This window comes from Onychomys torridus, chromosome 5 (assembly GCF_903995425.1).
Source record: "Onychomys torridus chromosome 5, mOncTor1.1, whole genome shotgun sequence".
Classification (NCBI taxonomy): Eukaryota; Metazoa; Chordata; class Mammalia; order Rodentia; family Cricetidae; genus Onychomys; species Onychomys torridus.
The window spans coordinates 96,780,358-96,805,242 of record NC_050447.1 but is presented as its reverse complement, the minus strand read 5'-3'; the positions used below and the strand labels follow the sequence as shown (position 1 = coordinate 96,805,242).

Below are 24,885 nucleotides of genomic sequence, written 5' to 3'. Positions count from 1 at the left end.
AAATCCGCCTGATGCCACGGCCGACACAGCGCTTCGCCCTTATAGGGAGCTTGCGGACCGGAGTGAAAGCAGGAAGCGCACTGGCGGGAACGGCTGGCGGCCAGGGGGCGGGGCCCTCAGCGCAATGTGAACGCTGCGCGTTGTAAATGGAAATCCCGCCTAATTTCATCAGCTCCCCACACCTAACGTTGTCCTTTAGTACTGTTTGACGTGTCGAACAACGGAAGAGTCAGGTTTGCACTCTTAGTGTTTGAGTTTTTAAAGCGCTTTGTACCATCTTCGTTTAATGTGATCCTACCGTGTCCTCCCCAAACCTGCCGTATTGTAGACTATGCAAAGGAAACATTGTAGCACCTACGTTTCTATCTGCCCGCTATTTGGGCAGAAGCATGCCTATTACCTTTAAAGACGCAAATGTAAGGACCGGATAATTTAATGCCAGAAGTAGGTATGTATGTATTGTGTGTGTGTGTGTATGTGTGTGTGTACGTATGTATATGTGTGTGTATGTATGTATATGTGTATGTGTGTATGTATGTGTGTGTATTAATGTATGTATATGTGTGTATATGTGTGTATTAATGTATTATGTGTGTATTAATGTATGTGTATGTGTGTGCATGTGTGTATTAATGTGTGTATATGTATGTGTATGTGTGCATGTGTGTGTATTAATGTGTGTATATGTATATGTATGTATGTGTATGTGTGTGTGTGCATGTGTGTGCATGTGTGTGTGCATGTGTGTGTATGTATGTGTGTGCATGTATGTGTGCGTATGTATGTAGACTACACAGCAGGGCGCTGGTGGCGCACGCCTGTGATCCCGGGTCTCCCAGGCAGACCCTGGCCAGTCTGGTCTTAGCCCCGGCTACAGAGAAGCCGGATCTGCAGGCGCGGCGACCAGCACTGCAGAGGCAGAGGCAGGAGGATGTCGTGAGTTCCAGGACAGACAGGGCTACACACCGAGACCCGAAAGACAACAACGCATCTCCTGTATTTAAAAGTGAAAGTCCATCTGAGTAACTACCTGGAGACAGTCATTGATAACCGCGGAGCTGAAACAGATGTAGTTTTCTCGTGTAATGGCTAATGCTAAAATCCAGATGGAAAGCTTTCAGGGAAAAAACCTAGGTGGCCCAAAAGTTTACACGTTGTTCCATATACGGCACAACACTGTCCCGGGCCATCAACCAAGGGTTGGTCTAGGAGGACTTTAGCTATCAGGAAAACATCTCACTAGTATAAACTGCACAAAATGCCACTGTCTTGTGCAGAAATGTCCAGCGCTTTAAGAGATACTGTGGATGGCTCTGAAAAGAGCCTTTGGTCTGCCTTTAAGTAGCTTTGGTGAACTGACTCATTTCCCCTTGGCCTTGTGGTGGCTCTCGGTCTTCTTGGGCAGCAGCACCGCCTGGATGTTGGGCAGGACGCCGCCCTGCGCGATGGTGACGCGGCCCAGCAGCTTGTTGAGCTCCTCGTCGTTGCGGATGGCCAGCTGCAGGTGGCGCGGGATGATGCGCGTCTTCTTGTTGTCGCGGGCCGCGTTGCCGGCCAGCTCCAGGATCTCGGCCGTCAGGTACTCCAGCACGGCCGCCAGGTAGACCGGGGCGCCGGCGCCCACCCGCTCCGAGTAGTTGCCCTTGCGGAGCAGCCGGTGCACGCGGCCCACGGGGAACTGCAGGCCGGCCCGGGAGGAGCGGGTCTTGGCCTTGGCGCGAGCCTTGCCGCCCTGCTTGCCGCGTCCGGACATGGTCGAGAGACAGGAGCCGTTAACAACCGGGTGGACCAGAACTGCCAGAGCTTGGGACTTATAGTCTTCTCTGGGCGCGAAAAAGTACCCTTGCGATTGGCTGTCTCCTTCCCTTCATTTAGACCAACGAGGAGCGTTTGTGCCGACCCGCACACTGCGATTGGGCGAGAGTCCGGGTGACATCATCGCAATAGCACCCAATCAGAAGTGTTCTTTTGTAAGCCTCATTTGAATAACGCCTTATAAAAAGGCAAGTTCGGAGCGGACCGGGCGCTGCATTTCCCGTGGTGACTGTGTCGAGATGCCTGAGCCAGTGAAGTCTGCGCCCGCCCCGAAGAAGGGCTCCAAGAAGGCGGTGACCAAGGCGCAGAAGAAGGACGGCAAGAAGCGCAAGCGCAGCCGCAAGGAGAGCTACTCGGTGTACGTGTACAAGGTGCTGAAGCAGGTGCACCCCGACACGGGCATCTCCTCCAAGGCCATGGGCATCATGAACTCGTTCGTCAACGACATCTTCGAGCGCATCGCGGGCGAGGCGTCGCGCCTGGCGCACTACAACAAGCGCTCGACCATCACGTCGCGGGAGATCCAGACGGCCGTGCGCCTGCTGCTGCCCGGGGAGCTGGCCAAGCACGCCGTGTCCGAGGGCACCAAGGCCGTCACCAAGTACACCAGCTCCAAGTGAGCGGGCGGATCTCATTCTTAACCCAAAGGCTCTTTTCAGAGCCATGCACATTCTCAGAAGAGAGCTTGTTTGCTCTCACAATGATTGTAAACTCTTAACTGTCCTGGTTTAGGTTGGGATTGCAGGAGCTTCTCTTTGTTCCAGAGTACTGGTGTTATAATTGTAGCACCCACTCCCGGCACTACTTTTATCCTGGTATTCCAGATTCTACAAAGTGCGATGGAGACTTAGGTTGTTTGTCAGTTAAGTGTTGAGACGCAGTATTTTAAATCTCCGGTATGACACGTAGGTCCGAAAGTCGCAAATCATGTTTTAGAAACCAGAACCCTGCCTCTTAAAAGATAATGATGTTTGCTGAAGACTTAAGAGATGTAGTCAGACGCAGCTTAACCTGACTGAGTTCCATTTTCTCGGTTTTGTTTTGACAACAGATTTAACCATTTAGCTGTTGTTGAACTAACTGGATCTCACTGCCTCAACATCATGAGTACTGGAATTCTAGGCCTATACGATAAGGCTTAGTTTTACAAGTCTCCAGCTAAGCACTCAGGAAAATAGAAAAACTTAAGTGGTTTGTTACTTTCATAATTGTTTTCTGCTTCACCTTCATTGCTTATTACTTGATTGTGTGTGTGTGTGTGTGTGTGTGTGTGTGTGTGTGTACTTAGATCTATATTCTCCTAGTGTGATGGTTGAACATCGATTGTGGAAGAAGAAAAAACCAAAGAGGGTCTTAATGTGATTTAGTTTGCAATCGTGTTAGAGTTTTTCAGAGCATAAAATACTAGATAAAGATTAATTCAAACACATTTGAAGGAAAAAGTCATTTCTGTAAGTCCTCTAGGCTATTAAATGCAAATATGGTGTTGATTTTAGTATGAATATGAACAGCTTAAAGGTAGTTGAATACCAATGAAATGCTAGTACACCACAGCTGGAAGAATTGTGTTAGCTGTTGTATAACTAGGGAGATCTTAATAAAAGCCTAACTATTTTCCCTAATCATCTCCATTAATCTCTGTATTGTCCTGGGAGCAAATTCTGTTGTCTTCCTTTAAAGTTGAGGGAATTAAAATGATCCAATTGAAGCTGCAGTCTAAGTCCAGTCTTGTCTAAGGGGATCCAACTGTTAAATACTTTCCAAAATATCCTTCAAAAGGACTACTTACTACATTAATAAAATGAATGTTTTAAATTATCCCAGAATGCAATACAGTCTCTTCATTTGGGTTTGGGTTTTGAATTTTTTGTTCGTGAGAGAGACAGGGGTCTTGCTCTGTAGCAAGGCATAAGGAAAAATCCTCTTTCCTCATCTAGTCTTGTCCATCAGCTACAGTTTGGATTTAGATTTTCCAACTGAATTCCTGAGAAGGAGGGTAAACTTTCCTTCTCTACTTCTGAGTGTTCCATGATTAAGTAGATAATGGTAACCAAAGAAACCAAAGAAAAGTGTGTGCATATATCACATGAAAGAAAAATGAATACTCTGACCTTCAGAGACCCCGTAGTTGATATTCCTTCCTAGGGAGGAGGGAGATGAACTAGTGGGAGGTGCGTGATCTGGGGTGTCCTGGGGACAGTCACTTCCCACAAGTCCATCAGTCTCTGCTGACACAGTCTCTACTTGACATGTTTCTAGAAGACTGTCATCTTGCAGTCAGGTCTGGACATTTGTCTTTGGTCATTTAAGGGAAATTCAAATCAAGTCCCTCCCTGAATTTGCTGTTTCTCAAATACAAAGGGCATAATTTGGGGTAGGATAAGCAAATTTCTTTACTTCATATATGTATATGAAAAGACAAATACTTCCATTTGGACACACTGTTGGTCTCAGGGGCACCTTGAAAAGACACACACCTTACTCTCACTCGGGTCTTAATCTTGTGAGAGCCCCAGCTCAGGTGCTACCAGGTCCTTGACTTTGACACAGAAAAGAATAATCTCTGTGTTACACAAAGGGACGGACATGAGGCCAAAGGGAACACATCTCTTTAAGGCCATTTTTAAAAATGTTTTAATTTTATTTTTAAATTTATTTATTTATTTATTAGGCATACATAGTGTTCTGTTTGCATGTGTCCTTGCAGGCCAGAAGAGAGACCAGATCTCACTGCAGGTGGTTATAAGCCACCATGGGGTTGCTGGGAATCGAACTAAGGACCTCTGAGCCATCTCTCCAGCCCCAATTTTTTTATTTTTTGAAAGAGTTCACCAGGCAGTGCTAAAGGGTTGAATCCTAGCACTTGGCAGACAGGCAGATCTCTTAAGAGTGTGAGCTGCTGGAATCTCCATAAAGATCTCCAAGTGCTACAGTTAATGAGCCTTCCATGTCTGACAGAGGGAAGAGAGGGGCCACAGAAAGCAGAGGAGAGCCAGCAAGCAGGCCAGACCTGGGCTAACTAGCACAAAGGTACAGGAAGTTCACTTGTTTTTTTTTTTTTTTTTTTTTTTTTTGCAACGTAAGTGGTGAGTGTCTTCTGCTCTGGCTTGGATCCTACATCACAGTCTGTGGAGATCGGCTAGTTTAAAGGGAATTGGTGCAAAATAACACAAAGTCAGGGGCAAGCTCTCCTGCTCCAAACCATCAAGTTCGGGATATATTGTGTAAACAGAGAGAATATTTTTTCCTGATAAGAGAGATTAAAAGATTTGTATGAAGTTTTATAAGGGGGAAGACATGAAAGGAGGAAGACATTTAGTGGACTGGAGGTCCTTGGTAAGCTAGTTACTTTTCAAAATTGTAAGCCACCATTGAATAAGATTAGGGTAATTAGAAGAAAAAAAAACTACTTAAACTGGGCAGTGGTGGTGCACGCCTTTAATCCCAGCACTCGGGAGGCAGAGGCAGGCGGATCTCTGTGAGTTCCAGGCCAGCCTGGTCTACAGAGTGAGTTCCAGGACAGTAAAGGCTACACACAGAAACCCTGTCTCTTTCTTCTTTTTCTTTGTAATAGTGGTAGTAGGATTAAGAAAACAGGAGCTTGGAAAAATAATCAAACTGCCAAATGCATGGGCGTGGACTTCTGTCTTGAGAGCTGTGTGTCTTGTTGTGTCTCTCAGCATTTTCTAAGTATTCCTACTTTTCCCTGGTAACTTGGCTGAAGTTACCACACATGATTTAAATTCTAATCTTAACTGCTGATATTAACTCTCAGATAACATATAAAAGAGTAAATATGTGTTGAAGTTAGGCTATGTCCTACTTTAAGTTACTATGTGAGAGACAAAGTTACATTTGTAAGCTGTAATTACTGTACCTTAAGGGACCCATGAAACAAAAATGTCTCTGATCTGCAAGCCAAGGACAGACAGTTCCTGGAATGCTAGAGACTATTGTTTATGGGAGATGACAAGCCACAGGCTTTTCACTACCCTAAACACCTGTGTTTGACCCATCTGCACCGGATGTGCTTGATCACGTGTGGGCGGGAGGGGCACAGGCAGGAAATACTTCTGATTGGATGTAGGTTGGCGGTATGACAGGCCATATACTTGGCCCTGAATTGACCAGATGAGAAATACTCAAGTCACTGTACACCCTGGTTCAGGGGCCATTTTATGGAACCCCGGAGGCCATCCACCTGGCTAGTGTTTAATTAAAGTTTACTTCAAATTTAGTTTTAAACTGTGGTGGTGGTCTTATTCTCGATCTGTGGGACTGACAACTTCATAATGTATAAAATAGTCGTCTTTCAAGTTGTGTCTTAACCACAGTAAACTTCACTATACAATCAGCTTTGGGCTCCCTTTTGAGAGAAAAACATGATGCAGACCCTGGGTAGACCCAGAAACAACATCATTTGTCGGGCACTGCACATCCAGCCCTGACTGAAGGATTACTTACACCTGGGAACAGAAAGGGAGCCACACTATAGGTTTCCTGGAAAAAAATGGAAACCATGGAGGTAAAATCATGCCCAGAAAACCACGCTCAAGAACGCAATCAACACATGGATGAAGAAACGTTTTAACTCCCTTGCCTGGACACCATAGAGCACAGCACACCTAACGCTGAGAGCACAGGGCCCCACGCTCGCCCATCATCTAACGCCGCTGAGACTCTGCTGGGCGCCCAGCGCTGTGGCAGGTCACTCGACGAGGTCGCCCTGTTCACTGTTCTGGTCCTGCACCTGGCTCCCATCTCCTGCTCCTGACTGGGTTCAGTCTGTCACTTCGAAGCCTAATTCTGCAGCTTCGCCCTCAAACCGGACTCTAGCAGCTCCGTCCTGCAATCAGCAAGGCTGGGCACCTCATCTGTAGACCAACCCTGTGCCGAACTCTCTGGAACTCTGTCTTAGCCATTTGAAATTCCATTGGTTCTGTAATCAGTGTATATGTCTATAGATGTGTAAGTGGGTGGAGTGCATTCCTGCTGAGCTCCAGGCCTGGTTCCAGAGAGCAGCCCCTAACCCTAATCCTTCCTTTGTTTAACCACACCTTTTGTTTCTCTTATCGCCCTATGTGATCTTATCTGAGAGTCAAGGATCAGAGAGTCCCCCAGGGATCAAAGGCCTATGCAAAACTTGGTCTAGGAAACCTGGAAAACCGAGGGTACCTGATAAATGAAGTAATTTGCACTTGGCATTTGGTTTCTGGGAGCTCCATTTATGGTGCTTTGAAGGAAATAATTGGCTAAACTGTAATAGAGAGAAAATAAAAAAAGCCCAGGGTGAAGGGAAAGTGTTTCCGTCCCCACTAGGGAACTATGCAGTCCTGTAGTAGGCTGAGGAAAAGTCAGAGACGGCTCATGTTTTGAGTAAGTTTGTAAATTTATGTGGTGGCACACTCCTTGCAATTTTCAGCTGCAGGGGCTTTCCCTAACTGAAATCTGAGAAACAGCCCAAGAACCCTGCAGCTGTGACTGGACACAGGGGCCTGACCACCAACTGCTGGTCCACATGCTCCTTACAGCAGAGTCTGCGAGGAGAGCGCATCTCTTTCTCAAGGTGGATTGCCTTCTCCTTAGACATTTATCACTACTCAGATCCTGTTATCCAGTCCTAGGATACATAACGTGACGATTCTTTCTAAACATAGGGGGAAATTGGCACACATGTATTCTTTCCCAGGACTAAGGAGACACCAGGAATCTGTCCTTCCACACCCACACCAGAGCATGGGTTCTAGCAATTGAGGAGACTTCCTGCAGTATTGATCTCTGACCATAGGCCTGCTTGGACATGTAAGCTCACATTTCTGAGGACTGAGAACAGGCGCTGCTTGTGAAAGTGTGTGTTGGGCAGAATTGGGGGTTGGTTAATACTGGAAGACATTTTCAGCGAAAGTCTACTGCCCTCTCGAGGCACGTGTTAATAATACATGGGTGTTTTACCTCTCAGGAGCATAAAATTGACTTTGCTTTTTCGTTTTTTGTTAGTTTTTTTTGGGGGGGGGAGGGGGCTTGTTTGTTAGCCTGGAACTCTCAGAGATCTGCCTGCCTCTGCCTCCCAAGTGCTGGGATTAAGGCGTGCGCCACCACCCCCTAGTAAAATTGACTTTGCAAGGCTAAAATCCTTAAGTGCCAAAGACAGTTCTGCCACAGGGAAAGATCCAGAGGCCCACCCAGCTCAGGTGAACGTTTTGTCAGACTTTCTGGGGGTCCTGTGGGGCAGTGAAATCCTTGCTTGCCTGTGCCCTTCTACTGAAGCATCCTCTCAAAGGCAGTGCAGGACCTAATATGACTTTCTCTTCTCTTCGGAAATGAAAGCTCACAGCTTCACACTGGATGTCCCGGAGGACTCCTAACTTGAGCTATCACATGGCAACGCTGACTCTCTGTAGGAGGTCACCATAGTGGTGGGTGGTCTGAGAGTCCCAGCACCCTGGCAACATCAGTTGTCAGGTAAAGGAGGGCAGAACCCTTGGGGACTCACGTACTGAAAAACTGAGATTCGGGGTGGGCAGGGGTTCACGGGAGACCTACTGAACACAAGTCTGCCACACGTCCCCACCAGCAGGTTCCCAGAACTACAGTAAGAGACGCATGTGGTAGCAGCCTTTTCCGCTGAAAGTGTGGGTGGCTCTGAAAAGAGCCTTTGGGTCAGAGTGGGGTCCGCCCGCTCACTTGGAGCTGGTGTACTTGGTGACGGCCTTGGTGCCCTCGGACACGGCGTGCTTGGCCAGCTCCCCGGGCAGCAGCAGGCGCACGGCCGTCTGGATCTCCCGTGACGTGATGGTCGAGCGCTTGTTGTAGTGCGCCAGGCGCGACGCCTCGCCCGCGATGCGCTCGAAGATGTCGTTGACGAACGAGTTCATGATGCCCATGGCCTTGGAGGAGATGCCCGTGTCGGGGTGCACCTGCTTCAGCACCTTGTACACGTACACCGAGTAGCTCTCCTTGCGGCTGCGCTTGCGCTTCTTGCCGTCCTTCTTCTGCGCCTTGGTCACCGCCTTCTTGGAGCCCTTCTTCGGGGCGGGCGCAGACTTCACGGGCTCAGGCATCTCGACACAGTCACCACGGGAAATGCAGCGCCCGGTCCGCCCCGAACTTGCCTTTTTATAAGGCGTTATTCAAATGAGGCTTACAAAAGAACACTTCTGATTGGGTGCTATTGCGATGATGTCACCCGGACTCTCGCCCAATCGCAGTGTGCGGGTCGGCACAAACGCTCCTCGTTGGTCTAAATGAAGGGAAGGAGACAGCCAATCGCAAGGGTACTTTTTCGCGCCCAGAGAAGACTATAAGGCCCAAGCTCTGGCAGTTCTGGTCCACCCGGTTGTTAACGGCTCCTGTCTCTCGACCATGTCCGGACGCGGCAAGCAGGGCGGCAAGGCTCGCGCCAAGGCCAAGACCCGCTCCTCCCGGGCCGGCCTGCAGTTCCCCGTGGGCCGCGTGCACCGGCTGCTCCGCAAGGGCAACTACTCGGAGCGGGTGGGGCGCCGGCGCCCCGGTCTACCTGGCGGCCGTGCTGGAGTACCTGACGGCCGAGATCCTGGAGCTGGCCGGCAACGCGGCCCGCGACAACAAGAAGACGCGCATCATCCCGCGCCACCTGCAGCTGGCCATCCGCAACGACGAGGAGCTCAACAAGCTGCTGGGCCGCGTCACCATCGCGCAGGGCGGCGTCCTGCCCAACATCCAGGCGGTGCTGCTGCCCAAGAAGACCGAGAGCCACCACAAGGCCAAGGGGAAATAAGTCATTTAAAACAAACCTTAGTAAAGGCTCTTTTCAGAGCCACCCACACTGTCTTTAAAGAACTGGACACTTTGGATGTGTAACCTTGTAATTTTTTCCAGCCATTTATTTTCCTATCCAAGAGATAAGACACACATTAGATTTTTAAGCCTCACTGTGGGAGGATAGTTCGTTTTCCCCTCCATGTTCGTCGTTGAATAGAATAGCTTAACAGTTAACCCACAGCTTCCACACCGGAACCACTGCTTTTGTGTAAATAAGGTTGTAAGAAACTACACTGGTGGGTGGGAGAATCTATTTGTTAGTTTGGACGGCTTTTTATGTTCCTCCTGAACCTCATCATCCCTTCACATAAGTTTGAAAAATATAAAAAATACAACAGTAAGTTGCTCCATGAATTCCTCACCTATAAAATTTTTCATCGATGAAAATTTTGAAATAACTAGAGGGTTGAAATATACATGGACACTGGTGGCCATAAGCAAATATTTTCCTTCTGCTGAATTGGGATTTTGGTAGACCAAAAATTGACATGTACAATATATTCAATTTTGAAGGGACAAAATAAAAGTAAAATATTTGAGAGCATACTAATTACCAGCGTTAATAGCGTGGACACATAACCTGGCACATTATTTACCCTACTTTAGTGTACTTTTTAGAAAAAAACTGTCACTGGCACATATGTATATCGGAAAAAGCATGCATAAAATAACCTTTACCTGAGAAATAAACTGCCTGTAGATCACAAAGTATCAAAGGATGTGTAAACATTTTTTTCAGACAAGGTCTGTCACTATATAATACTGGTTGGTCTTCATCTAGTAGCGATTCTCCTGCCTCAGTTTCCCGAGTGCCGGGGGTACCGGTAAACAATTTAAAAACCTTCATTTCAGACCTAAATGCAGAATTGCGGCGGGGGGCGGGGGGAGCAAACGCCCGTGAGCAATGGACCAATCCCTTTATAGTATGCAAGGCCCAGTGTACTCTCCTCCAATCAGCTTCCGATTCTGTTTATAAATACGCCATCAGTCTAGCTCTCCTCAGTGCATTTAGCTCTGAGGTCATGGCTCGCACCAAGCAGACGGCCCGCAAGTCCACCGGCGGCAAGGCCCCGCGCAAGCAGCTGGCCACCAAGGCCGCCCGCAAGAGCGCCCCGGCCACCGGCGGCGTGAAGAAGCCGCACCGCTACCGGCCCGGCACCGTGGCGCTGCGCGAGATCCGGCGCTACCAGAAGTCCACCGAGCTGCTGATCCGCAAGCTGCCGTTCCAGCGCCTGGTGCGCGAGATCGCGCAGGACTTCAAGACCGACCTGCGCTTCCAGAGCTCGGCCGTGATGGCGCTGCAGGAGGCCAGCGAGGCCTACCTGGTGGGTCTGTTCGAGGACACCAACCTGTGCGCCATCCACGCCAAGCGGGTCACCATCATGCCCAAGGACATCCAGCTGGCCCGCCGCATCCGCGGGGAGAGGGCTTAAGATTTTCTGGGCGTGTTCTTTCCCCAAAGGCTCTTTTCAGAGCCACCACCTCCTCACTTGAGAGGCTGTTTTCACCAATTGTCACAACTACAAGGGGCCTTACAAAAAGCTAAAAGGACAATAGCTTATATTAAAATTATACCCAGAGAATCCATCATGAACATTAGGTAGGGTTTCTCTATTAGTTTGCTTTAAGGTTTATCTCCAGCCTTTTAGTGACCATTATGTCAGGTTCCGGCAGTTAAGAGTATTAACAGTATCCTAGTGTTCCTAGCAATGACTATCTCTGAACCGTTTGTAACTTAGGGCATTCAATCAAAGGCACTAGTATGTACGTGGTGCACAAGAGATACACAGGTAGGCAAGTGACACGATTATCATTTAAACTCCAGGAAAGTACCCATTTGTGTGTTTTAAATGCATGATAAGGAATAGACTGCAAGCTGTGTGGAGATGCGACTCCACGCATCATTTGACCTAAAGGTCCTAGCGCAAAGGGAAATTCCAGCAAGGCCTGCTGGACCGGGTTCTTCACCTGTGTTCTTCACCTGTGTTCAGCAGTCTCCTCACCGGTATGGAATGAGGCACTGACAAGGAGAAAGGAAAGAATGAACTTTCACGTTAATGTGTTGCTTTGGAGGACTGCAGTTCTACTTTTTATTTCCTGGTTTGTTGAAGAGAAATTTTGCTTCCAGTAACTAGGATTGGGAGGGAAGAAGGGTGGGAGAATGCTCGACATTTCTTTCTCAAGCCTTCCATTCTTTTAATATTGAACTCTGAGCCTCATCAACAATAGTATCAAGATTTTAGTCACGGTCAATGAAAAAAAAAAAAAGTTACTGGGTGGGATATTTGGTAGACCAAGTTTCCCTTTTTATTTATTCGTATTTTATGTACATTGGTGTTTTCCCTGCATGTACCACTCAGCCATCTCTCCAGCTCCTTAGTTGTCTGTAACATACCAGATCACAGGGAGGGTTCTCATTAGGTCACCTTTCCCGTTATTAGTTCTGATAGAATTGTGAGTTCCTCCTGCATTTATCTTAACTCTCCAAACCCTTAGAATAGGGCATGAGCTGCATGGTGGACTTTTCTGGTTTTGCTGCAAAGCTTTTCTCTGTATATCTTATGAAATTAAATTATTTCCCCTGTTAATGTGCCTTTTGTCAGTTTAGTTTCAAGGCCACAGGCACGGAATCTAAAGTAGATGAAATCTTTCTTTTTTTGTTTTGAACTCTTTTTCATTAGAGAATCAGATGAGAGAGAATGAGACCCAATATTTCTGTGTTTGAAGATTTCAAATAGTTTACCCAGAGCTTTTTCTGTGTCCACAGATAGAATGCTTCTTGGTTTGAAAATATTTTTTGCAAGGAAAGGGGGTTCTTGAGCCTTTTCTACAAGATGCCCGCATCAGTCACTTACAAACTAGTAACTCAATGAGAAATACACTCAGCAACGTGTATTGTTTTGTACGCGCAGATCACACTTCAAAATGTACGTTGACAAGCTGACTCTTAAGATTAAATGTGACATTCCTTCCAAAAGTAATAAAAATGTTGCCCCATTTTAAAGCTAAATATCTCCGACATTGAATGTGAGAGAAGGCGGGTGGGGCAAGTCTCTGTTGCTGTGAAAGACAGGTCATGGCCAAACAGCTGGAGTCTTGGGAACCAAGCAGGATGCTTGCCTTCAGTTTTTCCTGGGATGAAGCCAACTTCAGTCCCTGCATTCTGCCTATTTGTAAATACAAAGGAGAGGATGTCTGGGTGCAGTTGCTTCCCCTCGTGGAAAAAGGGGAGAGGGGCAAGGTTGGATAGCACTTTCATCTCTACACACTGCAAAGAAATACAGAGCGAGAGCACTGCTTCTTGGATGTTTTTGGAATGAAGAAAACATTAATCACTTCTCACCAGAAATGTGGCAAGTCTGAGAGAAGCAAAGTGTTCGAAAGCAGTACATGATTGTGGTTTGCATCCCTCTTACCCAAACATTTATACATAGAACAAAGACAAAGAACTGCATTCGGCAATTGGGGTGAACCACATCTAAGTCAATTACACTGCACCAACTGCTGCCATCTACTCAGGCTGTTTAGTTTCTCTTATAAAGAAAGCTCTTTGCACACCAGACATTGTCAGAAATAACTTGCATGAGCCCTCTTAAACTGAGAGTCTCATACTCACCAACCACAAAGACTAGTTATCCGTGCTGTGAACAAAGGGAGGCTAAGGAGCCTGACTGCCATGCTGGGGTGGCCCATTAGCAGTGGGTAGTTCCAAATGTGAAGAGATATTTCCCAATAGATCTCTTTAGATCTGGAGTTCCTGCACAGTCCTTTCCCTTTTTCTGAAAATCACGATAAGGTTCTGTGGTAAAACATTGAGTAAATTGGTGGTGCAAGGTGTTTCCTATCAGGTAAAAAAACCTGTTTATAGCCGGGCGGTGGTGGCGCACGCCTTTAATCCCAGCACTCGGGAGGCAGAGGCAGGCGGGTCTCTGTGAGTTCAAGGTCAGCCTGGGCTACAGAGTGAGTCCAGGACTGGCACCAAAACTACACAGAGAAACCCTGTCTCGATAAAAAACCAACCAAACAAACAAACAAAAATAAAGGCAAACAACAACAACAAACCTATTCATAAAACAACACCCCTACAGTCTGACCTTATTGTCTTTTGTGTCTAGCACATCTGACTACATTAAAGATGAGAAGGGTCTGGGCAAAGGCTGTGCTAAACGCCACTGCACAGTCCTGAACAACACAGAGAAGGATCCCCAAGCCCGCTCCCTGCCTCCCGGCACAGCAGGGCGGCATCCAAAGCATCACCGGAGAGCTATTCCAGAGGCTGCCTTAGTCTCCCAGGGCTGTATACATTTTTCTGTACAGGTTGCTGTTTCTGTGAATAATTCCGGGGTTTCCTTCGAACCACGAACTGTGTAACTTTGTAACTTGTAAATGAATGCCACTCTCCAGCCATGGTCCCTTTCAGTGACAGTGTAACATAGTAGTCCAATCTCAATGCCTTCTGGGTTTGTAACTACAGGAATTTTGCTGGTTCGCCCATTTTGAACTTTTTAGCGCCAAAACCGCAACAGTTGAGAGAAAGGCCGTGTGAACTGCAATTTCTAAAGCAGTTTCCTGTGATGGAAGTGTTGGAGCCATTCTTGGGTGCTTTCAAGTGTGGGGAAGTGCTGATGACGCCAGGAAGTTCTTGTCAATTTCCCTTTCAGGTTTTTTTTGTTTTGTTTTGTTTTGTTTAATTAAATTTGTGCCCCAAATGTCTCCTTTGTTTAAATAATGAAAAGGTCCTTTAATCTTCAAAGTCAACATTTTTTGTGATGTTAATTCCTGACACATGGTAGAGTAATTTATTCTTAAAAGATGAATTTTGTACATTTTAAATAAGAGGTAGGTAACGAATTCTTGCTTTTTTACTGGGTTTAAACGCGGACCAATCCCATGTCTGGATCTATGATGTCAGCAATTTACTGTCCAATCCAGCAGGGCAGCACAGTATATAAACGCAGGCTTTCCTACAGCTTTAACTACTGGGGTCCTTTCCCTGCTTCTGAAATGGCTCGCACCAAGCAGACGGCCCGCAAGTCCACCGGCGGCAAGGCCCCGCGCAAGCAGCTGGCCACCAAGGCCGCCCGCAAGAGCGCCCCGGCCACCGGCGGCGTGAAGAAGCCGCACCGCTACCGGCCCGGCACCGTGGCGCTGCGCGAGATCCGGCGCTACCAGAAGTCCACCGAGCTGCTGATCCGCAAGCTGCCGTTCCAGCGCCTGGTGCGCGAGATCGCGCAGGACTTCAAGACCGACCTGCGCTTCCAGAGCTCGGCCGTGATGGCGCTGCAGGAGGCCTGCGAGGCCTACCTGGTGGGTCTGTTCGAGGACACCAACCTGTGCGCCATCCACGCCAAGCGGGTCACCATCATGCCCAAGGACATCCAGCTGGCCCGCCGCATCCGTGGGGAGAGGGCGTAAAGTTCACGGGTGTCTATTCTGCAAAAGGCTCTTTTAAGAGCCCCTCCGTTGTCACCAAAAGCAAGCTGTTGGCTTAATAAGAGTCCGTTTTCTTAAAACAATTTATCCACTCAACACAAGCATTTCGCAATTCTTGGGTATTTAGTGTAGTGAGGCACCATTTACATTGCTCTATGCATAAGCAGCCTTTTGCAGGGATGCCATTTATACATTACTTCAACCTGTGAGACCAGTTCTGTCTTTCACATTACAGACACATGTTCTTTGTTAGCTTTTCCGGTCTCAACTTTGTGGTTGCAAATGAAACTTCAGAGCATACCCTTAAAGAGTCCAGTACTTTATTACTAGTTAATGTAAAGTATCTTCATGCTCCATTGGAGTGTTCCCTAAGTAGAACTTGTTTTGAATAGTGATTTGGTTACATTACTGGTTTTTGTTTTGTGAGGCTGTGCTTCACTGTAGATGAGGCTTGCCTGGAATCTGGCAATCCTGAGCCCTCAAGTGTTATTAATATATAGTCTCTCGTGTTTAATTAGCCTGTTCTGGGTGAGCAAGTAAAGTTTAAGATTTCCAAGTTACATTCTTGACTACTTTTAACGATGTTTTATATGGTTTTAAAATTTTCCTACATTGGGAGTCACAATTTACTATATAGGTTTGGCTGTTTCATACACCATTCCTACATCTCCTGTAGCAAACATGTTCGTTGGCCTCTACTGTCCTTGTCTCCGTGTATTCTAAGACAGTCTTTTTTATTCGTTTTTACTTTTTGAGGTAAGGTTTCAAGTTACTCATTGTTCACCTGGATACAAAGCAATGGATGACCTTGTAGTCCTATTCTTGTCTCTACTGCATAATTGTCAAGGTTATGGGCGTGCCACAGTAAAGCTGCATCAAGATTGTCAATGTCAAAAGAAACTGCATTGTAATTGTAAAATAAAAGGACAGCATTCTTCGTGATTTATTTTACAACTGAATCAACATGATGATGTCCTTTACTAATGCAGAATTCTGTATGTCTTTCCCCAGTCTAGCATGTCTCAGCTCTCATCATAGCAAGTGTCACGTTTTCCCCTACAACAAACTTCACCTCGCCCCTTCTCTTTACCTCATTTCATTTTTCTCAAATTCTTTGAAACTCTGTTGGCTGGCCTCTTAATAATATTCTAAAATATTGGCCTGCTTGGCATCTCAACATGCAAAAAACAAACAAAAAAAAAAACCTCTATTGGCTTTGACTATTTACTTAAGAGTATGCCTGATTGTTCTGTTTCCTAAATGTTTTGAAATTCTCACTGGCCATCTCAAACAACTGCATTTGAGGGCCATAGCGTCACCCTAAGAATTTTCTGAACGTCTTTTAAAGCAGTTCTATAATGTAAATTATGTTTATTAAGCATTTTTTTTGTCTTCAAATATGACTAGGAAATTTGACAAAAGCCCATCAATCAAATTCATAGTTGATTTATTTTGACTTAGAATTAAGTTGGTTAGCCTTGAAGTTAGTGATTTATTTTTAAATATTTGAGTTACTTTAGAAATCTTTATTTGAATGAGGTTTTGCCTACTTGTATATATGTGCACCACTTACATGCACGAGATCGGGAGAATCTAGAAAAAAGCCTGAGATTCCTCTGAGACTCCGAGTTACATACACAGTTGCAAGCTGCCCTATGGTTCCGGGAAAGAAACGCACATCTGCAAGAGCAGTAAATGCTCTTAACTGCTCTGCCATTTCAACAACTCCTGAAGTCAATGATTTCTAATCTTCCTACTTGAAAGAAGAAACATTCACAATTGCAAAAAAATGCATTCTCCATTATAGATATCAATTTTGGAAACTACTAAGAGCCTGAACCATTTTAAAAAGAAATCTCTGAAATGGTTAATTTCAGCCTGTAGCCAAACGGACACTCTTACCTGTGTTATTTGCTACAGTCAGAAACAAAGTTTGTGCTCAAATAAAAAACATTTTTACTTTTACTCTTACAAAAATTAAAAGCGGGACTTGGGAACAAATCCTTTTAAGTAATGTTCATTGCATACTTCCTATAAGTTTATGGAAACATGTAAGTAACTATCACGATGCTCTCTGCTTTGCTGGATTCTTCGAAAACACTGGTGGGATTTTTATAAATATCTTTGGTCAGTTGGGTGTGATTCAAAAAAGCACACACAGACATGTGAGACCGAAGGCTCTTCTTCTTTGGAACTCCAGACTGCCAATTTCTGTGCCATAATTTTCAGCAGTAAGTAAAAATTTGGGGACTAACAAACACATTTTGGGATTCTAACCTTGAGTCGCCGCGGCCAGAGGGCGGTGGATTGGACGTTCCACCAATCACAGCCCAGCTCTGCCTTATATAAACCCGGGACCTGAACAAAGGAGCATTGCAAAACTTGCTCTTTGAGTTAGCATTTCTTTGCTTTCCTAGCAACTTATATTTTTGCCATGTCCGAAACCGCTCCCGCTGAGACTGCTGCTCCGGCTCCCGTGGAAAAGTCTCCCGCCAAGAAGAAGACGACAAAAAAGGCCGGCGCAGCAAAGCGCAAGGCGTCCGGACCCCCGGTGTCCGAGCTCATCACCAAGGCTGTGTCAGCCTCCAAGGAGCGCAGCGGCGTGTCCCTGGCGGCGCTCAAGAAGGCGCTGGCTGCTGATGGCTACGACGTGGAGAAGAACAACAGCCGCATCAAGCTGGGGCTCAAGAGCCTGGTGAGCAAGGGCACCCTGGTGCAGACCAAGGGCACCGGCGCCTCCGGCTCCTTCAAGCTCAACAAGAAGGCGGCTTCCGGCGAGGCCAAGCCCAAGGCCAAGAAGGCAGGCGCGGCCAAGGCTAAGAAGCCTGCAGGTTCTACTCCCAAAAAGCCTAAGAAGGCTGCGGGGGCAAAGAAGACCGTCAAGAAAACTCCAAAGAAAGCAAAGAAGCCTGCGGCGGCTGGTGTAAAGAAAGTGGCCAAGAGCCCTAAGAAGGCCAAGGCTGCAGCCAAGCCTAAAAAGGCAGCTAAGAGTCCGGCAAAGCCCAAGGCTGTGAGGCCCAAGGCAGCCAAGCCTAAGGTTGCCAAGCCTAAGGCGGCTAAGGCTAAAACTGCCAAGGCGAAGAAGGCTGTTTCCAAAAAGAAGTAGGTTTGCTTCTGACAGCAACAAAGCCCCAAAGGCTCTTTTCAGAGCCACCCACAGAGCTCTGGGAATCAGCTGTACACACTTGACCTACCTTTATCTCAAATATCCCGCGTGTGTTCTACTTTGACCCAAACACATGGCCATGCGGGATCGTCTGTAAGGTAAGGCTGGCGGAGTTTCTTGAAATAGAAATTATGCCACTGAGGTACTGTAGCGAAGTCGCCATGTTAGCCAGAACACGGCCACTAGCCCTTTCGAACGTGACCCCGCTCCCTAATCTGGATCCCTCCCCATGTGGTTCATGTTCCCTCCACTCCCACTCCCCATTCCAGCCGGTCTTGACCTTTGAGCGCGTACTACTACCATCCATGCTGAGAAGGCACAATGTGTTCACTTAGCTTGCACTGAGGCTTTACCAACGTAGAAGTTAACGCAGGGCGCGAAAAAAGAGACCGAATTCATTGGTTGCACATAGTCCAATCCCCTAACCCAGTGGTTCCATGGCTTCGTACCAACGGTACTTTGATTGGACAGTTAGTTGGTGACGTCTGAAGAGTCGCGCTACTCAATCGTCACAACTTGCTTACATTTGCAGCCTACACCCTACGTATACATTTCCATTTGTTTTTCACAGTTCTTTTGCTGGTGAAGTCCGTGCCCGACCGGAAGGAGTAGTCTATGAAGGCGATGAGCAAATCTTTGAAGGACTGCTAGAAGCGCAGTCGCCGCCGCAATGGAGTTATTCCGTGTTCGTGTACAGGTGCTGTAGCAGCTACAACCCAACACGGGCATCTTCCGATGCCATATGCCAAGCACGCCGAGTCCAAGTGCACCAAGGCTGTGCGTTCCAAGTCACTGACACTTCAGGTGTCTTTTCGAGACAGGGTTTAAATGTCTAACATCTTTGACTACTGGCCTTGACTAGTGGAACGAGCTCTGTAGACCAGGCTGGCCTCCAGCTCATAGATCCGCCTGCGCCTGCCTCCTAAGTACTGGGATTAAAGTCGTGCGCCCCCACCACCCGGCCCATTTACACTTACAGAGCGTTTACTTGGTTCTTCCATTGGTAGCACACAGACAGTGAAGTTCCTGGATAGCAGTGCTTTTGTTGTTTTAAAGGTTTATTAATGTAATTGTTGTGATACCCCAAACAGGATTTTTATTGTATTTATTTAACATTTGGTCGGTTTTAAGCTTTAAAGATCGTGTATCGTTTTCACTTTTTTTTTTTCTTGGTGGCTGGAGAGATATCCGTGGGTGCTGGGAACCGAACTCATATTTTTGGTTGTGAGCCTAGCCTTTAATGGCTGAGCCATCATCTCTCCAGCCAGTATAGTCTTCACTTTTAAGGTTAGATTGTTGCCAACATTGTTAACTGTTTCAGGCATCCCAGCTGGGCAGTCAGTAATAAGAAATAAACAGTCTTTAAGAACTTTCAAGTCACGTTTTCTTTCGCAATATAAATATTGGGAATGTGGTTTCTTGCTCACTCACTGCAGGCTTAATTTGAAATGCCTGAATGTTATCGGAGAAGTTAAGTTACACTGAGTTAAGGCACCCCACAGGCTTAATTTAAGTCAGAAGTGGCTTCTGGTGTAAACACTATGCTGGTAGTTCCAACTTGGCCAGTTTGTGTAGATGAGCAAAGTAGCCATATTTGTTTCTGTCGCCATACCTTTTGTATGAAGTTCCTACAATGAAAATGCTACTTCATGTTGACGCCTGTGTTTGATTTGCCTTTTAACATCTCGCCCCCTAAAAGATGATTTTTGCGATTACTTATTTAATTTTTCAGGTCTGGTCATAGTCAGCCCAGACTGACCTCCAACTGAAAGCAGCCCTTACTGAGCCTCAGCGCTGGCAATAGCATGCTTTAGAATGCTTGTGCCATCCTGCCAAGATGCCATTTATTCCATAGGGTTAGAATTTTCCTTCATCCACAATGGAGATTACTCTTAAAATTAGCTGTATGTTTCATTTAGCTACATTTTTTCTTGTCTGCAATGTGGGGGAGAAATTCTAAGCAATAGAGCAGTATTTCCAAATTTGATGCCTCGCCTTAAGCAAAGACTCAAAGTGTCCTGTACCCCCATCTCAAGACCCCATTCTGGAGAGATGTTAAGTGACCAGCTTGAGTATGTTGCTAATTAAACACCTTAGGTGGTCAATATGTTTGCATATGTACTTTTAACAAATAGAAAAATAATACATCTGTGACTAATTGGTAGGATGTGAGGGGGCCGGATGTGAAGGGGCCCCAAAATAGCTTGACCACACAGCAGCCATGAAAGGCTTAGGGGCCTAGACACAGCTTCTGTGACAGGCTTACCCAGATCCGGGAAGAGCCTTAAACTGACACCACCCAGGGATCCACCCAGGGATGGGGAAGTACCTGACATCCCAAACCATTAGATAAGGTGGCCAGACGTCCTTGAGTCTAGTACACACTATTTTTCTTTTACAGATTCCCCTGGACAACTGTCAGTCAATCAGGGTCCTGAACCCTGAAAATCCCCTCACCCCAATCTCTGCTCTGATAAAAACTCTGCCCCACCTGAGCTCAGGGCTCTTTCTCTCACCTCTGTGTCAGACAGAGACCAAGCTCTGGAGCTTGAAATAAAGGCTCTTTGCTTTTACATGTGGGATTCGGTCTCTGTGGTGGTCTTTTGGGGGGTCCCCGAGATTTGGGCATAACAAGGAGAGTATATTTTTGAACTTGAGTAACAAAGGTATTTCAGAAGTATGCTAGAGAGACAAGAAAGAGGTACACAAATGTATCTGATTCAACTTTGCCTCTGAATTTTTTGTATTGATATCTCTTCATCGGAATGTTACTTTATTTATTTGGTAGTTTGTAAGGGAACTTTGCAAAGTTTTGTTATTTTTATTTATTTTTTTGGTTTTTTGAGATAGGGTTTTTCTGTGTAGTTTTGGTGCCTGTCCTGGATATCACTCTGTAGACCAGGCTGGCCTTGAACTCACAGAGATCCACCTCGATCTGCCTCCTGAGTGCACCATCACTGCCCGGCTTTGATTGTTTTGAAATACGTTGGCTACACTAGGCCTAAGCCCACACAGAGACTTAGAGCAGAGGATAGAATACACTGTTGATGAAAATCCTGCCATTCTTGTTAATAATTGCTTTTATTTATAATTGGAATGGAAACCAATGAGGTTAAGTGGTAAATGTGGTTTTATCAAGACAACGGGCTCTGGGAAACTTTTCTCCCTTTCTCTCTCTGTCTCTGTCTCTGTCTCTGTCTCTCTCTCTCTCTCTCTCTCTCTCTCTCTCTCTCTCTCTGTTTCTCTATCTCTCACTCTGGCTCTCTCTCTCTGTGCATGCTTGCGCACTAGCTGGAGCTCAGGCTCACACAGGAGGAATAAGAGGGGCGAGAACAGCAGGAGAGGAAAGGGAACACTAATTTAGGTGAGGTTCTTGTTGCTGCTGTCAATGCAGAAGTCACAGCCCTGTGTCCAGACCTGGAAAGGAGAGGTGACATCACTAGTGCCAGTCAGAGCTGCCCTCCCCCATACCCACACCCACCTGCATCCCCTCCCCCATACCCACACCCACCTGCATCCCGGTCCCTGCTTTGTCTGGCCCTTGCTACAATGTTACGTGTCATTTAGGTCCACCTCCACTGCCTTAGTTTTGGTGGTTACAGTTATCCATTTTTGGGCAGGCCTGGACAAGTCCACTTGAGCTGCTGTGGAGGCTGGCCAGCCTAGCATGTACTGACTGTGGGGGCTGGCTCAGTGACGCAGGCTCTGTGCATCCTGTCTCTCTGTCCATGCTGGCAGGTGCATCAGTGAAACTGCTGGCTCAAGTCTCAGGAGACTGAAATTGAGGTCTGATCTCTGAGAGAAGACTGAGCAGCCTATTAAGGCATCCTGCTTGGTCCTTTCAGTAAGATCTGCACAATGTATGTTAGTAGGTGGCATGTTGAACCATACTGTGTTGCAGATGTGGAAGTGCAGTGTGGGAGATACTCCAGCTGGGTTGGTTACCGGAGGACCTTTTGTTCCAGGGGCAGGAGAGCTAGTGCTGCAGCATACTGTGAGGTCCACCGAGGCTCAGCTTGGAAAGGACAGACTGCAAGACAGGAGACAGTAAGTCAGAGGACAGCAGTGAGACAGAGAAGGGGACAGGGAAACCCCAAGGAGAGGGCAGAGGAAAGAGCAGAGTATGGTACACAAAGGAAATGGAGCAGCTCAGGGTTCCCAGTTGGCTCAGGAGAGGGCTGCTTCTGTGAAACCTATTGGGATGAAAGCCAGAGCTAGGATGCCTGCAGTGTGTGGCCAGGCACTCTACTCTTTGAGGTCAGCGATTCTGAGCCCTTGGAGTTCTCGGCTGTACAAAAGACTTGTTACGCTGGAATGTGTGCCCATCTGCTTCTTTGGGGACTGAACGCACAGTAGGAGTTGTTCTTGAGGATGGACTTGTACTAACCCATGTCTCAGCATTTCTTCGAAGCTTGTGAAATTGAGGTAAGCTGAATTTGGTACCTCTGGGGCTCTGGGCAGAGGACTTGAGACCATGCCAAGATCAAGATCCAGGGAGGGACACATGACATTAAGAACCCAGATTGAATTATTCTGCAAGAATTCAGAAAAATCCAGACACATTCTCTTACTCCTCTGACTAGAATGTTTTGGCCATCATATTTGCCCTCACACTTCAGATAGCATTTTAAATGTGTAGTAACAAAATGAGAAATTGTTCTTACCCGGAAAGATAAGTATAGAAAATCCCAGTTGGGTCAGGTTGAACTGCTGCATGCAGGCAGGCTACTAGAATGCCAGAGAGAGGGAGCAGGAACAGAGAGAGACAGCTTTCTCCCTTACATCTGGATGCCACTTTGAGGACAATGCGAAGGGCCTGTCCTTTCCACTTTGTGACTTTGGGTGCAGAACTGTGTGCCCTCATCAAACTCATAACTTCTGTCCTGAGTTACTGGAAACCTAAAACAGCATAGACCATTCTCATCTTTCATGGTCTGCTATTCAAGCTCTTTTTATTGAACTCTAGGTCTTGTCCAAAATAGGTGTTTCGACTCCAGCCATTACATTTGTATTCAAAGAGAAAAATATAAAGAATGAACCAAAAAGTGTGCTCCTCCTATCTGGGGTGCTGGAGAGATGGCCCAGGAGTTTAGAGCAGATACTGCTCTTGCAGAAAACCCAAGTTCAGTTTCCAGCATCCACATCAGGCAGCAAATATTCCCAAAACCCCAGCTCCAGAGGGATCTGGTGACTCTGGCTGCCAAGGATACGTACATACATGCATGCAGGGACGGACACACACACACACACACACACACACACACACACTTTAAATAGTAAAACAATTTAAACAATAATTTATTTTTAGTTTATGTGCACGATTGTTTCTGCTAGCCTGTTAATGTGAGCCACGTATATTGCAGTGCCTGTAGAAGCCAGAAGGGGGAGCCAGATCCTCTGGAACTGGAGTTCAAAATGTGAGTCACTGCGACTTCTGGGAATTGAACCAGGGACCTCTGCAAGAACAGCAAGTGCTCTTCACCATGGAGACAGCTCTCCAGCCTCCAAATACTTTTTTTTTTAAAGGGTAAGATCTGGGATCCTGTCAACTATCTCAAGACTGAAACTCAGTCACACCTGGCTGCAGGAAACACTGGATTTAACTGCTGAGCTTCTGTGTGAATTTTGGGAAGAAGGAAGACAGTGACGGCACAACTCCAGCCAGGATGGAGACGAAGGGCTTGGAGAGCGGGAAGTGAAAAAGAAGGGAGGATGCGAGTAAGAGAACGAGAGGATGATCTGAGTAAGGTGCCCCTGGGTGAGAAGTTGTAGGGTCCTCCTCCTGCTTTTAGAGAGACCTGGGGAAGCAATCCACAGTCCATGGACCTTAACACTCTCACCTCTCCCAGCCACAGTTGAGGCTACTGTGAAAGAATTGGAGGCTGGGGAATCCGAACTGGCCAGCGGGGTCGTACAGAAAACTTCAGTGAGTACATAGTGCCAGGGTAGATGGTCACACCAAAGAGCAATGGATGATAAAGGGTAGACGGGAGGGTGGTGAGTGAACCGAAGCATAGATGTGTGGTGTGGGATGGATAGGATCATGGGTGAATGGGCGGATGGATTGCTGCCTGATGGATGGATAATGGATGGCAATGTTGTTTGAGTTTGTTTTGATTGGTTTGCAAACATCACTGTGATGGTAATGTGCTCCCCAGTGGTGATATGGGACCTTTAGTCCACACCTTTAGCATGCAGGACCTTTTGGGAAGCCCTTAGGTCACTATGGGCCGGGGCCATGGAAGTGATCACAGTAATTGTGGAAAGCCCTGAGTTAATTCTCAAGAATTATTACAGAAGAGTGAGCGAGCCACCCTCCACTGCAAGCCTCTCTTTGAAAAAGTGATTTTTTTAGGGTTCTCAGCCATTTGTCATGGGACCTTCACTATCTTTAGACTTTTGGTATCCAATACCGTAAGCTAAACAAAACTCTTTTCTCCAGAAGTAGGCCCGCCTGAGGAATTTTGTTGCAGTTGATAAAGATTGACAAAAGGAGATGGAAATACGCGTGTGAGTACTGCCAAAGCCCCGAGGGTGGCTAAGCACCAAGTTCACAAAGTAGAGCTAAGTTCTCAGCACACCTTTACTGTTTGCTTTCCAGTTCTCTTTCTTCTTTAGGACCTGCCGCAGACCTTACATGCTCAGGTTCAGGAAACCTGTATCTCCATGTA

At 46.7% G+C, this 24,885-nt stretch overlaps 6 protein-coding genes across 6 annotated transcripts; 4 read left to right on the top strand and 2 right to left on the bottom strand.

The window, feature by feature from the left end:
* Positions 1 to 1,360: 1,360 nt before the first annotated feature.
* On the bottom strand, positions 1,361 to 1,753 carry LOC118583727 (histone H2A type 1-B). Its single transcript, XM_036187327.1, has one exon. The coding sequence runs from the start codon at positions 1,751 to 1,753 to the stop codon at positions 1,361 to 1,363; it is 393 nt and encodes a 130-aa protein (XP_036043220.1).
* Positions 1,754 to 2,047: 294 nt separating this feature from the next.
* On the top strand, positions 2,048 to 2,473 carry LOC118583738 (histone H2B type 1-C/E/F/G/I-like). The gene has a single exon (XM_036187337.1). The coding sequence runs from the start codon at positions 2,055 to 2,057 to the stop codon at positions 2,433 to 2,435; it is 381 nt and encodes a 126-aa protein (XP_036043230.1). The 5' UTR covers positions 2,048 to 2,054; the 3' UTR covers positions 2,436 to 2,473.
* A 6,007-nt stretch (positions 2,474 to 8,480) lies between these two features.
* LOC118583744 (histone H2B type 1-C/E/F/G/I-like) lies at positions 8,481 to 8,876 on the bottom strand. The gene has a single exon (XM_036187344.1). It carries the CDS (start codon positions 8,874 to 8,876, stop codon positions 8,496 to 8,498), a length of 381 nt encoding a protein of 126 aa, XP_036043237.1. The 3' UTR covers positions 8,481 to 8,495.
* A 301-nt stretch (positions 8,877 to 9,177) lies between these two features.
* Positions 9,178 to 9,571, top strand: LOC118583733 (histone H2A type 1-B-like). Its single transcript, XM_036187333.1, is given in 2 exon segments — positions 9,178 to 9,309; positions 9,311 to 9,571. Coding segments are annotated over 2 exon segments (393 nt in total).
* Positions 9,572 to 10,637: 1,066 nt separating this feature from the next.
* Positions 10,638 to 15,047, top strand: LOC118584629. Its single transcript, XM_036188897.1, has 4 exons — positions 10,638 to 11,042; positions 11,607 to 11,620; positions 13,731 to 13,926; positions 14,548 to 15,047. The coding sequence occupies exons 1-4, from the start codon at positions 10,638 to 10,640 to the stop codon at positions 15,028 to 15,030; spliced, it is 1,098 nt and encodes a 365-aa protein (XP_036044790.1). The 3' UTR covers positions 15,031 to 15,047.
* A 2,379-nt stretch (positions 15,048 to 17,426) lies between these two features.
* Positions 17,427 to 18,197, top strand: H1-5 (H1.5 linker histone, cluster member). Its single transcript, XM_036187314.1, has one exon. It carries the CDS (start codon positions 17,483 to 17,485, stop codon positions 18,152 to 18,154), a length of 672 nt encoding a protein of 223 aa, XP_036043207.1. The 5' UTR covers positions 17,427 to 17,482; the 3' UTR covers positions 18,155 to 18,197.
* The last annotated feature ends 6,688 nt before the right edge of the window (positions 18,198 to 24,885 follow it).